This window comes from Rana temporaria, chromosome 6, assembly GCF_905171775.1.
Source record: "Rana temporaria chromosome 6, aRanTem1.1, whole genome shotgun sequence".
NCBI lineage: Eukaryota > Metazoa > Chordata > Amphibia > Anura > Ranidae > Rana > Rana temporaria.
This window is the reverse complement of record NC_053494.1, coordinates 19,592,236-19,606,039: the sequence shown is the minus strand read 5'-3', so window position 1 is coordinate 19,606,039 and position 13,804 is coordinate 19,592,236. Positions and strand designations below refer to the sequence as shown.

Here is a 13,804-nt window from a genome sequence, read left to right as displayed (position 1 = left end):
TCACCCGGTCTTTCTTTTGTGTTCGTCTGCTTCACCGTTTATGGCACAGCTCTGAAGGAATAGCACTGGCATGTCATTTTTTCAGAGTGTATGAGCCAGCGACGTCCCTGGCTGCATCTAAAGTAAATATCTCCTAAACTCTGCACGTTTAAGAGATATTTACTGAACCTGGAGGGAAGCCTTACTAAAAGCTAACCTATAGGTAAAAATCATACAAGGTAGTTTACTCCCATTTGAAAGGCTATATCAACTGCCAGATTTAACCCCCCTCTTCGTCACCCCTGCAAAGTAACGGGCGATAGCCCTCAGCCTGCCTTGGGGCCTTACAGACCGACATTGAGAGCCTATGTTTGCTTTCACAAGGAGAGAAAATTGGACTAACTGCACAAACACCTATCCCTGAATGGTAAGGCTGCACCATTTTACATATACACACACACACACATATATATATATGTATATATATATATTAGTAAAAAAATAAAATAAAAATGAGATTTGTATTTAAAAAAAAATAATAATAGTGGGCGTTGATGGATAGAATAAGGTATATGTTATATTTTTGCAACTGTAATATTTGGACGTGGTGATGTTGTTTTCTTCTTTTTCTTTTTTTTTGGAATATGTATTCTGTTCTGTATGCCTTTCCCTTTTACAAAATAAAAATATTGAATATGAAAAAAAATAAAAAAAATATAATAATAATAATAATAATAATATTCTTGGATGGTTTTCCCAAGCCCTGCCACCCTAGAATAAAACACAGTTGCCCAATATCCTTTCATTGGCAAGTCAGCCCCATTGTTTAACCACTTCCATACCGGGCACTTACGCCCCTTCCTGACCAAACCAATTTTCAGCTTTCAGCACTGTCGCACTTTGAATGACAATTGCGCGGTCGTGCTACACTGTACCCAAACAATTTTTTTATCATTTTGTTCCCACAAATAGAGCTTTCTTTTGGTGGTATTTGATCACCTCTGCGGTTTTTATTTTTTGCGCTATAAACAAAAGAAGAGTGACAATTTAAAAAAAAAAAACACTATTTTTTACTTTTTTATTTAATAAATATCACAATTTTTTTTTAAAAAAACATTTTTTTCCCCTCAGTTTCGGCCGATATGTATTCTTCTACATATTTTTGGTAAAAAAAAAAAAATCGCAATGATCATATATTGATTGGTTTGCGCAAAAGTTATAGCGTTTACAAAATAGCTGATAGATTTATGGCATTTTTATTTTATTAATTTTTTTACTAGTATTGGCGGCGATTTGCGATTTTTTTACTGTCACCGTGACATTGCGGCGAACACATCGGACACTTTTGACACGTTTTTGGCGCCATTCACATTTATACAGCGATTAATGCGATAAATATGCACTAATTACTGTATAAATGTGACTGGCATTCAAGGGGTTAACACTAGGGGGTGAGGGAGGGGTTAATATGTATACCTAAATTGTGTTCTAACTGTGGGGGAAGGGGGGTGACCGATCTGTGTCCCTATGTACAAGGGACACAGATCGGTCTCCTCTCTCTCCCCTGACAGGACGTGGAGCTCTGTGTTTACACACAGAGCTCCACGTCTTGTCCCTGTAGCCGCCGATTCCGAGTGCCTAGCGAACATCGCGACCGCCAGGCACGCGCATCGGCATCTCGGGGACGCGCTGGGAGCGTGCGCGCGGCCGCCGGCACGCTCCCCAGTGGCCGCAAGAATACAGGACGTCAATTGACGTCCTGTTGAATTTTCAGAGTCACCGTGGAGCCGTCATTTGACGATGGCCCGGTACTCTAGTGGTTAAATTAGGTTCTTATAGCATTTGAAATGGAGTCAGGAAATGGGTAGTGCTTATGCCCAAAGTCAAGAAGAGGCCTCTACATGACAGTAATCCCATCCTGGGACTTTTCTGAAGAAAAGAGATAATGAAGGGCACGGTGGGGCCTCCCTGTAGTCGGAATAGAAGAAATGCAATACAGCAAACATGCAGAAATTTACCTCATTGGCTGCAGCGGCCATAGGAGTTGGGTGGTTCACAGAGTCTCCCAGGGCGATGGCTAGCCTCAGGTCTTTCTGGATGTATTTCAGATAAAAATCTGGTTTGAAATTCCCCTGTAGGATATCTGGGTGGGCAAAGAAGAAAAGCCGAGATCAGAAAAACTGCAACCAGCCATATGAAAGTCTTCAAAATGCAGCCAAAACAGCAAACACAAAGAGAGAAGGAAAATAAAAGAAGGCGTCCTTACTTTGGCACTTTTGGTCCACGAAAATATTGGCGAGCTGCCCCTGATTCAGGATGTCCAGCAGAGTCTGTTGAGATTGACCGGTCACCTGAGCCAATGTCATCCCTTCCGCTATTGTGGCCATAAAGCTGCCCTGGATCATGTTTAGGATCAGCATCATTTTGGCTGCATTACCTACTTCCCCTATGAGAGACACACACAGGACAATAGTTATTGCAGGGTCATTAAAGCAGAATGCTAAAGTTTTAAAGGTTGAAAATAACTTGGATATGACAGTCTAATGTAAATGTTCACAGCCGAAAGCTGTCACGGCCAGGTGCCCACACTTAGAATGAAGACGCCGGCCGGAGAGAGGGGGGGGGGGGGAGCGGAGCCGCGGCCGGCGCGTCGCTGGAACATGGAGCAGGTGAGTGTATGTTTATTAAAAGCCAGCAGCTACACTTTTTGTAGCTGCTGACTTTTAATAAACAATAAAAATTACTGGAACACCCCTTTAAAGAATACATCACCCAACATTTCATATCCCTGATCTGTGCCTGCTGTATCCTGTACTTATGAGAAAGTATTCTCCTCTTTGTATTGCTTCCTAGATGTGAAATCCCTGGTGTTCCTGCCAGTCCCTCTGATTTCCTAATAAAAACTGACCACACCAAGCATGACAGCATAGCATAGCCAGTACTCAGCCTGCTTTCCTCCAATAATCAGACTTGTGCTGTACATTAATTTCCATAACACATCTACTAGAGTCTAATAAGCTCAATAAAGAAGAAGAAAAAAAAAAAAAAAAAAAGAAGAAGGACTGTGGCTTCTGGAGATGTGGATTTTGAGCATGGGTAGGTGGATGGTGAGGTCTCTATACCGGCGGTCTCATGCCCACACATCTCCTGTGGCTATTACAGGGAAGGAATCCCTTTGGCCATAGCCAACCACCCACCCTCCCCAAAGAAATATTGACCAGACCCCCATCAAAAACTGGAATGTCACATTTAAATCATTTAATGTGTAAACTTGTTATTTCAGTGTTTACCAAGAAAGAAGGAGGTTTTGCCCATGGCCTGGAAGCAGCTGCTGCAGTCTTCATATACACCTTGATCGCCTGCTGCCAAGATCATCAACATCCCATCATTGGATAGCTGCTGGTTACCGGATACTGGAGCCTCTAGGAAACGACCACCTCGAGACACGATAACCTGAATGTGGAAAGATGACAGAAGAAGTGATTGGTGTGTAACATCGACACTGCTGGTTGGAAACAGAAAACCCATTAACTGCTTGCCGACCAGCCGCCGCAGTTTTACGCGGCAGGTCGGCTCTGCTGGGCGAGAGCACGTAGCTATACGTCACCTCGTCCAGCAGCCAATAGGGGCGCACGCCCCCCGCTCGTCCCTGACTCCCGTGCCCGGCGGCGCGATCGCAACGTTCCACAACGTTCAAACCGACACCAAATACAAAATCAAAATCCACTGTCAGCTTAGCTCTGCTACAAATATTACCTGGGCTAGTTCAATGACTGTTTCTGGATCCACAGTGGACATATCAACGTAACATTTTCCTGGACGGATGCCCTGCAGCACCCCGCTGGGTCCTAACACCAACTGGCAGAGAGGAGAAACAAAACATTACCATTGCGATATATTGATAAAATGGTGACTCTTACCAGAACCCTAGTTCATCTGACATTAGGCATCTGCAATTATCAGGCTTATATAATGATGGAAAAAAAGATGTGCAAGACTAATAAACCAACAGCAATTTTTTTTTTTTTCATCTGTTTGCTCAAATATTATTATTATTTTTTTATTTAAATCTGACATAAGCATGACCAATTACAAGAGGCATGGGTATTGTTACTGAGATCTTGGTGTGCTTTGTGTATTTATTCCAGATCTGTGCAGTTCCTGTAATAAAGACCGCTCACTGCTGCTCTCCCCTTGTGCGGGGTGACTGGTCTGGTAACCGCCCCTTCCTGTTTTCTGAGCATGTAGTGGGTGGAGCCTGCTGGGTCCCTCCCACATCTCTGCTCAGGCTATGTAAAGCACAATGATGTCACTGCTATATTACAATGTAATAACTGTGTTGGCAAAGGGATTTGGTGGACAGGAAACCAATTTATATCCTTTGTGGTTATTGAGGAATACAGTATATTCAAATTAAAGTGTCCCGAGTTCAGCTTTAATACTAGGACAATAAATGTTATTTATTATGGAACGTTAGGGGAACATAGCCAATAACTGCAATGTCCCCAAGAAAGTCAATGGGCAACATGACAATCTCCACACGTAACAAAAAACATTTCAAACTGACCCTGTAAAGTGGTTGTAAAGGCTGAAGGTTTGTTACCTTCATGCATTCTATGTCAATCACAGTCAGTGAGGAGGAAGCTGGGGTGGGACGGGACGGGACTGAGCTCTATGGTCTTATAGATTACACAGAGGTGGCTCGGGAGCAAACGGGAACAGCTTGCTCTGGGGTCACTCAGTGGGGGGGGGGGGGGTTTAGTGATGATGGGGGGACCCAAGGAGAGGAGGATCGGGACTGCTCTGTAAAAAAACATTGCACAGAGCAGGTAAGTGTGCCAGGTATATATATATATATATATATATATATATATATATATATATAGAGAGAGAGAGATAGGATAGATAGATATACACAGCTCTGGAAAACCAGATGAAACTTACATCTTTTGCAGCTTTAGGATCTGCCACACATGCAAACGTAATGTCACAAGTAGAGACTACTTCTGCTGGAGTTCTGCCTAAATGTGCCCCCTCTTGGATGAACAAGTCACACTGCAAGAGAAAGAAAAAAACAAACAAAAAACAAACAATGAGACAAAGCAAGCTTCAACATTAGTATCTATAGCAATTAGGGGTGCACCGAATGAAAATTGTGGTGCCGAAACCAAAAATGCAGGATACACTTTGCCGAAAACCAAACATGACAGCTTTTTATATAGAATTGTATTCCTTTTCGACTTTTTATTTAATATCATCAATTTAACTTAATATGAATTTTTGGCCATTATTGGCACCTTTAGTGCAAGAAAAGGGTCAAGAAAAATGCAGTCTCTAACCATCTCTTGTATCGTGTCCACAGTCTCTAACCATCTCTTGCATCATGTCCACAGTCTCCAACCATCTCTTGTATCATGTCCACAGTCTCTAACCATCTCTTGTATCATGTCCACAGTCTCCAACCATCTCTTGTATCATGTCCACAGTCTCCAACCATCTCTTGTATCATGTCCACAGTCTCTAACCATCTCTTGTATCATGTCCACAGTCTCTAACCATCTCTTGTATCGTGTCCGAAGTCTCCAACCATCTCTTGTATCATGTCCACAGTCTCTAACCATCTCTTGTATCATGTCCACAGTCTCTAACCATCTCTTGTATCATGTCCACAGTCTCTAACCATCTCTTGTATCATGTCCACAGTCTCTAACCATCTCTTGTATCATGTCCACAGTCTCTAACCATCTCTTGTATCGTGTCCACAGTCTCTAACCATCTCTTGTATCGTGTCCACAGTCTCTAACCATCTCTTGTATCGTGTCCACAGTCTCTAACCATCTCTTGTATCATGTCCACAGTCTCTAACCATCTCTTGCATCATGTCCACAGTCTATAACCATCTCTTGCATCATGTCCACAGTCTCCAACCATCTCTTGTATCATGTCCACAGTCTCTAACCATCTCTTGTATCATGTCCACAGTCTCCAACCATCTCTTGTATCATGTCCACAGTCTCTAACCATCTCTTGTATCATGTCCACAGTCTCTAACCATCTCTTGTATCGTGTCCGAAGTCTCCAACCATCTCTTGTATCATGTCCACAGTCTCTAACCATCTCTTGTATCATGTCCACAGTCTCTAACCATCTCTTGTATCATGTCCACAGTCTCTAACCATCTCTTGTATCATGTCCACAGTCTCTAACCATCTCTTGTATCATGTCCACAGTCTCTAACCATCTCTTGTATCGTGTCCACAGTCTCTAACCATCTCTTGTATCGTGTCCACAGTCTCTAACCATCTCTTGTATCATGTCCACAGTCTCTAACCATCTCTTGCATCATGTCCACAGTCTATAACCATCTCTTGCATCATGTCCACAGTCTCCAACCATCTCTTGTATCATGTCCACAGTCTCTAACCATCTCTTGTATCATGTCCACAGTCTCTAACCATCTCTTGTATCGTGTCCGTCTCTAACCATCTCTTGCATCATGTTCACAGTCTCTAACCATCTCTTGTATCATGTCCACAGTCTCTTACTTAAACACACTGCTAAAAGCCTTAGCTAAATTTTCCATTCGGTGCACCTTCAGCAGACATGATACAGGAGATGGTCGGAGACTGCTGACATGATACAAAAGATCAATGCAGCCTCGCCAATGCCCGGATCAGAGCGGCCATCTCCATGTGTTACGAAGCTGGATTTGAATTGCCCAGGCCGCAGTAACAAAGTCCCGCCTCTTGCGATCACCGATTCAATGTCCCGCCAATAAATCAGTGTGCTATCCATCACAGGAGGCGGGACTTTGTTACTGTGGCCCGTGCAATTCAGCTCTGTGACAGAGATCGCTGCTCTGTGAGAGAGAAGGGAAGGGAGGACTGGAGCGTCAGGATGACACCCGCACAATGAGCAGCACCCGGGACGGACCCCGCCCCCTTTCAGCATTTTTTTCTTCTTCTTTCGGCCGCATGCCAAAAACAGATTTCAGCGGCCAAAATTTCAGTGCAGCACTAATAGCAATCTGCATGATATATATGTTGGGGTACATTCCTGACAGTCATTAGAAAAGAAGTGGGGCTTGAATAAGCTACAAAATGTCTTTAAGGCCCCTTTCCCACTGGTGCACTTTTGCCGTCACACCTTTCCAGCACAACAAAAGAACATCAAAAGTATTCCCCTTTAAATCCTTTTAAACGGTTCACATTGCCGAGCTGCGTTTGTGCCGTTTTCAAAAACACACCTTCCATTCTCGTCAATGGGAACGCATCAACAGTGTACCACATTTGCATTTTTTTAGTCACATGTCTGTTTTTCACAGGTGCATGCTGGGAGTCAGGAAACTTTTTGGAAAAAAAGCTTACCACTTTTAAGCGCACCAGTGTGACAAGGGCCCCAACATTACAGAACAAGTCCAGTTAAATAAGACTACTACTACAAGCTGCTACAGTAACATTTATCATTCTTCTGGCCAATATGCATACTAGGGTTGTCCCGATACCACTTTTTTAGGACTGAGTACAAGTACCGATACTTTTTTTCATGTACTCGCGGATACCGAATACCGATACTTTTTTTTAAATGTGTCCACAGATGCAGCCATGTCCCCCACAGATCTAGATGCCGTCGCCGCCTAGTTAACCACTTCCCGACCGCCGCACGTTGGCAGAATGGCACGTACAGGCACATTAGCGTACCTGTACATCCCTGCCTAGACGTGGGTCCAATCGGGACCCACGTCTGAAGAACGGAGCTGAAGAACGGGGAGAGCCGTATGTAAACACGGCTTCCCCGTGCTTCACTGTGGCGGCGTATCGATCGAGTGATCCTTTTTATAAGGGAAACTCGATCGATGACGTCAGTCCTACAGCCACACCCCCCTACAGTTGTAAACACACACTAGGTGAAACATAACTCCTTCAGCGCCCCCTGTGGTTAACTCCCAAACTGCAACTGTCATTTTCACAATAAATAATGCAATTTAAATGCATTTTTTGCTGTGAAAAGGACAATGGTCCCAAAAATGTGTCAAAATTGTCCGAAGTGTCCGCCATAATGTCGCAGTCACGAAGAAAAAAAAAAAAAAAAAAAAAAAAAAAAAAATCGCTGATCGCCGCCAATAGTAGTAAAAAAAAAAAAATTATTAATAAAAATATCCCCTATTTTGTAAACGCTATACATTTTGCGCAAAACCAAATCGATAAACGCTTATTGCAATTTTTTTTACCAAAAATAGGTAGAAGAATACGTATCTGCCTAAACTGAGGAAAAAAAAAAAAATGTTAGATATGTTTTTGGGGGATATTTATTATAGCAAAAAGTAAGAAATATTGCATTTTTTTTCAAAATTGTCGCTCTATTTTTGTTTATAGCGCAAAAAATAAAAACCGCAGAGGTGATCAAATACCACCAAAAGAAATCTCTATTTGTGGGGGAAAAAGGACGCCAATTTTGTTTGGGAGCCACGTCGCACGACCGCGCAATTGTCTGTTAAAGCGACGCAGTGCCGAATTGTAAAAACCCCTTGGGTCATGTAGCAGCACATTGGTCCGGTCCTTAAGTGGTTAATCAGCGTGCGAGGAACATTACAGCTTTCATTTGAATAGCTGTGTGTTCCCCGCCGCTCCGCGTATAGACACTCCCCCTTCCTCGGGATTGGACGGGTGATCTGCACTTTGATAGACAGATAACCCGTCCAATCCCGAGCAAGGGGGAGTGTCTATACGCGGCGCGGAACACACAGCTATTTAAATGAAAGCTGTAATGTTCCCCGCACGCTGATTAACTAGGCGGCGGCGGGATGGGGGGGGTGGGGGCTAGTATCGGATCTGGCATCAGGGGCATTTGCAGGAGTACAAGTACTCCCACAAATGCTCAGTATCGATACTGGTATCGGTATCGGGACAACCCTAATGCATACACATCTGTTTTGTTATCTTTAAAGCGGTTCTCCACCCTAAAGTGGAGTCCCGCTGATCGGAACCCTCCCCCCCTCCGGTGTCACATTTGACACCTTTCAGGGGGGAGGGGGGTGCAGATACCTGTCTAAAGACAGGTATTTGCACCCACTTCCGGCCACACGCTACGGGCAAAATACGGGTTTTTCTGACTTCCCGTCTGTCGCCCGTTGTGTGCTGGGAACACTCGGCTCCCAGCACACAGCATGTGAGCCAATCGGCGGGCGCAGCGCGTCTCGCGCATGCGCCGTAGGGAACCGGGCAGTGAAGCCGCAGCGCTTCACTTCCTGGTTCCCTCAGCGTGGATGGCGGGGGGAGCAGCAGAGAGACGAGCGATCGCTCGTGCTCTGCTGCGATCAGCGCTGGACTCCAGGACAGGTAAGTGTCCTAATATTAAAGGTCAGCAGCTGCAGTATTTGTAGCTGCTGGCTTTTAATATTTTTTCCCCATGGCACATCCGCTTTAAGCAAATCTGTGCTTTACCCATGAAGCTCTTGCTGTTCAGCCATCAGAAACAAAGAAAACTTGAGTGACAGGGCAACATGCAGCCCACTAAACACCAGTTTGACCTGTCTGGCTTAGATGACGTCCAGAGGCCATTACTAGATACCACCTGAACCAATATTAGGTGCCGACACTGCAACTGCACAGGAACAGGATGCAAACCTTATTAAACTCAAACATAACATAAGTGATTGTTAAACATTTACTTTGCCCGTTGTGGGCATGTTAATATGTAACTTATAAAGCGAAGACCATAAGAGCTACCCTGTCACCTAGATCCAATGCCAGACCTCAACATGTGCACAGAAACGAGTTTTCAGTTCCAGAATAGCAATAACACACACTTCTCACTTTAAACAGCCTGGTTAGGATGACTTTAAATACAGAGATAAGAAGCAAGTCCCACCTGTTTCGGGGTCATTACCTTCTCCGCAGTCCTATTCCAAACTGTCACCGTGTGCCCCATCTTCAGAAGGTTGGAGACTATGCCACTGCCCATCAACCCTAAGCCCAAAAAGCCGATCCTGCAGAAACAAGTGAACAGCAAAATGTTGATATAATTGTAGGCCTGTAAGAAAAACTAGAAGTTATAAGGCTGGAAAGTTCACTGGAATCTGATACTTCAGGGATGGTAGGGCCCCACACTTTCTGATAGTGTCAGATTCCTGTTAACTTTGTGGACTTATAACCCAAAGAGAAATAAGTACTTGAAACAACCAGTGAATGAATGAAGTGTCTTTTCTTTTTTACTATATTGAAAGATGCTTTCAAATCAAGATGTGAAAACTGGTGACAGGCTATAACAGGGATATGCAATTAGCGGACCTCCAGCTGTTGTAAAACTACAAGTCCCATCATGCCTCTCGGTGTCATGCTTGTGGCTGTCAGAGTCTTGCAATGCTTCATGGGACTTGTAGTTCTGCAACAGCTGGAGGTCCGCTAATTGCATATCCCTGGGCTATAAGATACCGTAAATACTCGAGTATTAGTTGACCCGAATATAAGCCGGGGCACCTAATTTTACCACAAAAAAATTGGGAAAACTTATTGACAAGGGTGTCCATGTGCATGTCACTGTGCCCATGTGCCTGCCTAACTCTGTCCATGCCTAGACTGACTGTTAACATGGGAGTCTATGGAAGGGGTTGCCCGGCTTTGGAGAGAGAAGAGGGGAAAAAAATCGGTGCTCCCCGGCCGTAGGTCCCCCAGACAATAATCTTTGCACACTTGTGGACGAGAAATAGGGCTACATGTGTGCAATGTTCCGGGTCCAGGGGACCTACGACCGGCCGGTACCGGGTCCCCAAAGTCACCGGAGAAATGACCATTTAACATTGGAGTCTATGGAAGGGGTGGCCGGCTTTGGGAAAAAAAAAAAATTATTATATATATATATATATATATATATATATATATATATATATATATATATATATATATATATATATATATATATATATATATATATATAAATTAATATATTTCCCCTTAATGCATAGGATGCATTAAGACGAAAAAACACGAGGGTTTACAACCCCTTTAACTGTCAGCCTTGCAATGCTTCATGGGACATATAGTTGTGACAGCAGTACTGAGAGTAGTTTCCTGTATTATCTGACACTTTCTGAAATCACCACGGCAGTGGGGTGCTCCACACAGCTGCGTCTTTCATTCATACAGCTCTGCGTGAATGAACTACAAGCCCCAAGATCCTTGGCAGCTGTCAACTTGTAGTTCTCAATGAACTACCACGATGCTGTGGAGCGCCGTGGCAGTTCATGGATTCTTCGGATCAGTGTATCTGCTTGCCCATACGCAATGTACGGGCACACAGGTACATGGAAAGATCTGCAGGAGACCTGCATGGCACCAGCAATCTCCTGATCGCTGGTGCAATGCTTTACAGCAGGGATCCCAAACTGGCGGCCTTCCAGCTGTTGCGAAACTACAAGTCCCATCATGCCTCTGCCTGTGGGAGTCATGCTTGTAACTGTCAGCCTTGCAATGCCTCATGGGACTTGAAGTTTCGCAACAGCTGGAGGGTCACCAGTTTGAGAACCCTGCTTTACAGGCTCCAATTTTTTTTTAAAACAAATACATATTTCTTTGGCAGGTAAAAAAAATGTTCATTTCATATTTAAAAAAAAAAAGTGAATCCTTTAAGCAATCCTAATGCACATACTGAGCAGCCTACAGACTTTTGAAATGCCAGGGCTGTGTTGGCAGAAGACGTACTTTTTATCTGTGGGTGTGATACTGCCATTAATGGCTGTGCTGTCTGCTGCTTGGATCGACGTTGAACCGGTGTCCTGTACAGAGAGAAAAAATAAATGTTTTTGATCGGATGAAACTGAACCAAATAGGCAAACCAAGCTGCGGCAGTTGAAGGAATGTTTCTTACCTCTTCTGACACTTTAAGTCGTTTGCTGATTGCCTGGTATGTGACGCTGGGCTGCCATGTGACAAAAACAGAAACAAAACAAGTTAGATAAAAGCTCCGCTAGATCCTTATATAACCAAAAGCAGACCTAGACTGGAATTCTAAAAGAATTAAGTTTATGTGAACCAAAACAAACTTTTTATTGGGATACATTACAGGACACGGATCTTTATCTCCATTACAATAGGGATTTGTTGCCACCTTCAGGGGGTAGGACACCGGGGGGCATAACCCCTGCCAGTGCGCTTGTTGTCCTCCCTTAATATTCAGTTTGGGACATCCCTATCATAAGGGAGATGAAGATACGCTTCCTTGGATGCCATCCTTATGTCTTGCCTGCCAAAAAAAATGAAGCCTTGCCCAACAGGGAGGGGGGTTATGCCTAAAAGGAACTTCCTCTGTGTCCAATCACCTGAAGGTGGCAGAATAACCCTATTGCGTTGAAGACACTGTGTCCTGAAATGCACGAAATGCAAGAAAAATAGCTGTATATCATGTCAGAAATCCAGAGTCGCCCCATGTCATCTGCACAAGTCTGGTGGCAAAGTCTAACCATCCCTCCCAGATTTTAACTATTGACTACAGAACAATGATAGCCATATACGGCTCAAATTTTGGCTGCGAATCAGGATGAAATTTTATTAGCATACCATGGCACCACCCAGCTTAAACTTTGATCTGAAAATCAGAGAAGGGCAGAAAATTCTCAGCTGCACAGTGCCTGAAGACAAATCAGACACTTTTATTGAGTGGGTATTTGACTGCCACAGGAGAAGTCGCAGTCAGAAAATAGCCAAAGATTTTTCCCATCCTGTTTGGATAGGGAATCCTATTAAAAGCGGCGTTCCACCCAAAAGTGGAACTTTTCATCGAATTCCCCCACCCCTCCGGTGCGACAATTGGCACCTTTCAGGGGGGAGGGGGGACAGGATACCTGTCTTTGACAGGTATCCTTTCCTACTTCTGGGAGTCCAGGCCACGGCCCGCGACGTCAGTGCGGGGCTCCCTCCTCCTCCCCGGGGCCACGTAGGAGAGAGGAGAAGGCCTCGCGCAATCGCAGTAGGGCTCCCGGTGTGAAGCCGAAAGACTACACTGCTGGGTACCCTTACACGCAATGGCGGCGGCAGCACCCGACACTTGATGGAAACATCAGCTGCAGTGCCGACATCGTTGGACTCCAGGACAGGTAAGTATCCATTTATTAAAAGCCAGCAGCTGCAGTATGTGTAGCTGCTGGTTTAAATTTTTTTCTTGGGTGGAACACCACTTTAACATTTAAGGCTTGCCTTTGGGATTGTTCACATTAGGTCTGTTGTGCCACACTGATCAGTGTTGATCAACAGAGGCTCAAATGATGTAAAAAATAATGAAGCCTACTCAGACAGTGAAATCCGAAAGAGCATGAGGTTTTATTAAATATTCAGACTTGCTTAAGGACAAAGGGCTTGTGCCTTCTGAATCTTAGATTTTTGCCACAATTTCTAATTTCTTACGTACCTTGCCTATAGACCTTGCAGTGGGCTAGTAGGTCACCTTATGAGAAATGGTGCACACAGGAGACAGATCAAAGGGGGGTAATTTCTACCATATATGGCCTTTTATTAGATACATCTGCTAAGCTTCCATATAGAGATATAGTAGAAAACTTGGACAGCCTCACTCCAAAAAACATTACTTTTATTAAAACTGGTCACAAAAAATACATGCCACAGCAAAAAAAATAGAACAGAATCTGCCGCGTTTCACACTGTAGCCCAGTGCTACCCAGCACTGGGCTACAGTGTGAAACGCGTCAGCCTCTGTTCTATTTTTGCTGTGGCAAAACTACAGAACCCAAGGACAAGGACACAGGGAAATACAATGGTTTGCATGTCCCCTGTTGGCATCATGTGGGTGCATTGCATAAACATGGCATGTAGGA

The 13,804-nt window shown here is 44.1% G+C and overlaps 1 protein-coding gene across 5 annotated transcripts in view; it reads right to left on the bottom strand.

Annotated features, from left to right (window-relative positions):
- Nucleotides 1–13,804, bottom strand: part of GLYR1 (glyoxylate reductase 1 homolog) — a 57,301-nt gene that overhangs the window by 2,625 nt on the left and 40,872 nt on the right. For 3 of the 5 annotated variants that reach the window (XM_040356399.1, XM_040356401.1, XM_040356403.1), the window contains 8 exons: nt 11,845–11,895; nt 11,679–11,752; nt 9,850–9,967; nt 4,924–5,034; nt 3,736–3,837; nt 3,270–3,432; nt 2,246–2,425; nt 1,998–2,122 (listed from right to left, as the gene is read on the bottom strand). In XM_040356399.1, the coding sequence (XP_040212333.1) occupies nt 1,998–2,122; nt 2,246–2,425; nt 3,270–3,432; nt 3,736–3,837; nt 4,924–5,034; nt 9,850–9,967; nt 11,679–11,752; nt 11,845–11,895 (924 nt within the window). The remainder of the gene's footprint in view (nt 1–1,997; nt 2,123–2,245; nt 2,426–3,269; nt 3,433–3,735; nt 3,838–4,923; nt 5,035–9,849; nt 9,968–11,678; nt 11,753–11,844; nt 11,896–13,804) is intronic. The other 2 variants (XM_040356400.1, XM_040356402.1) reach the window with 1 other exon arrangement.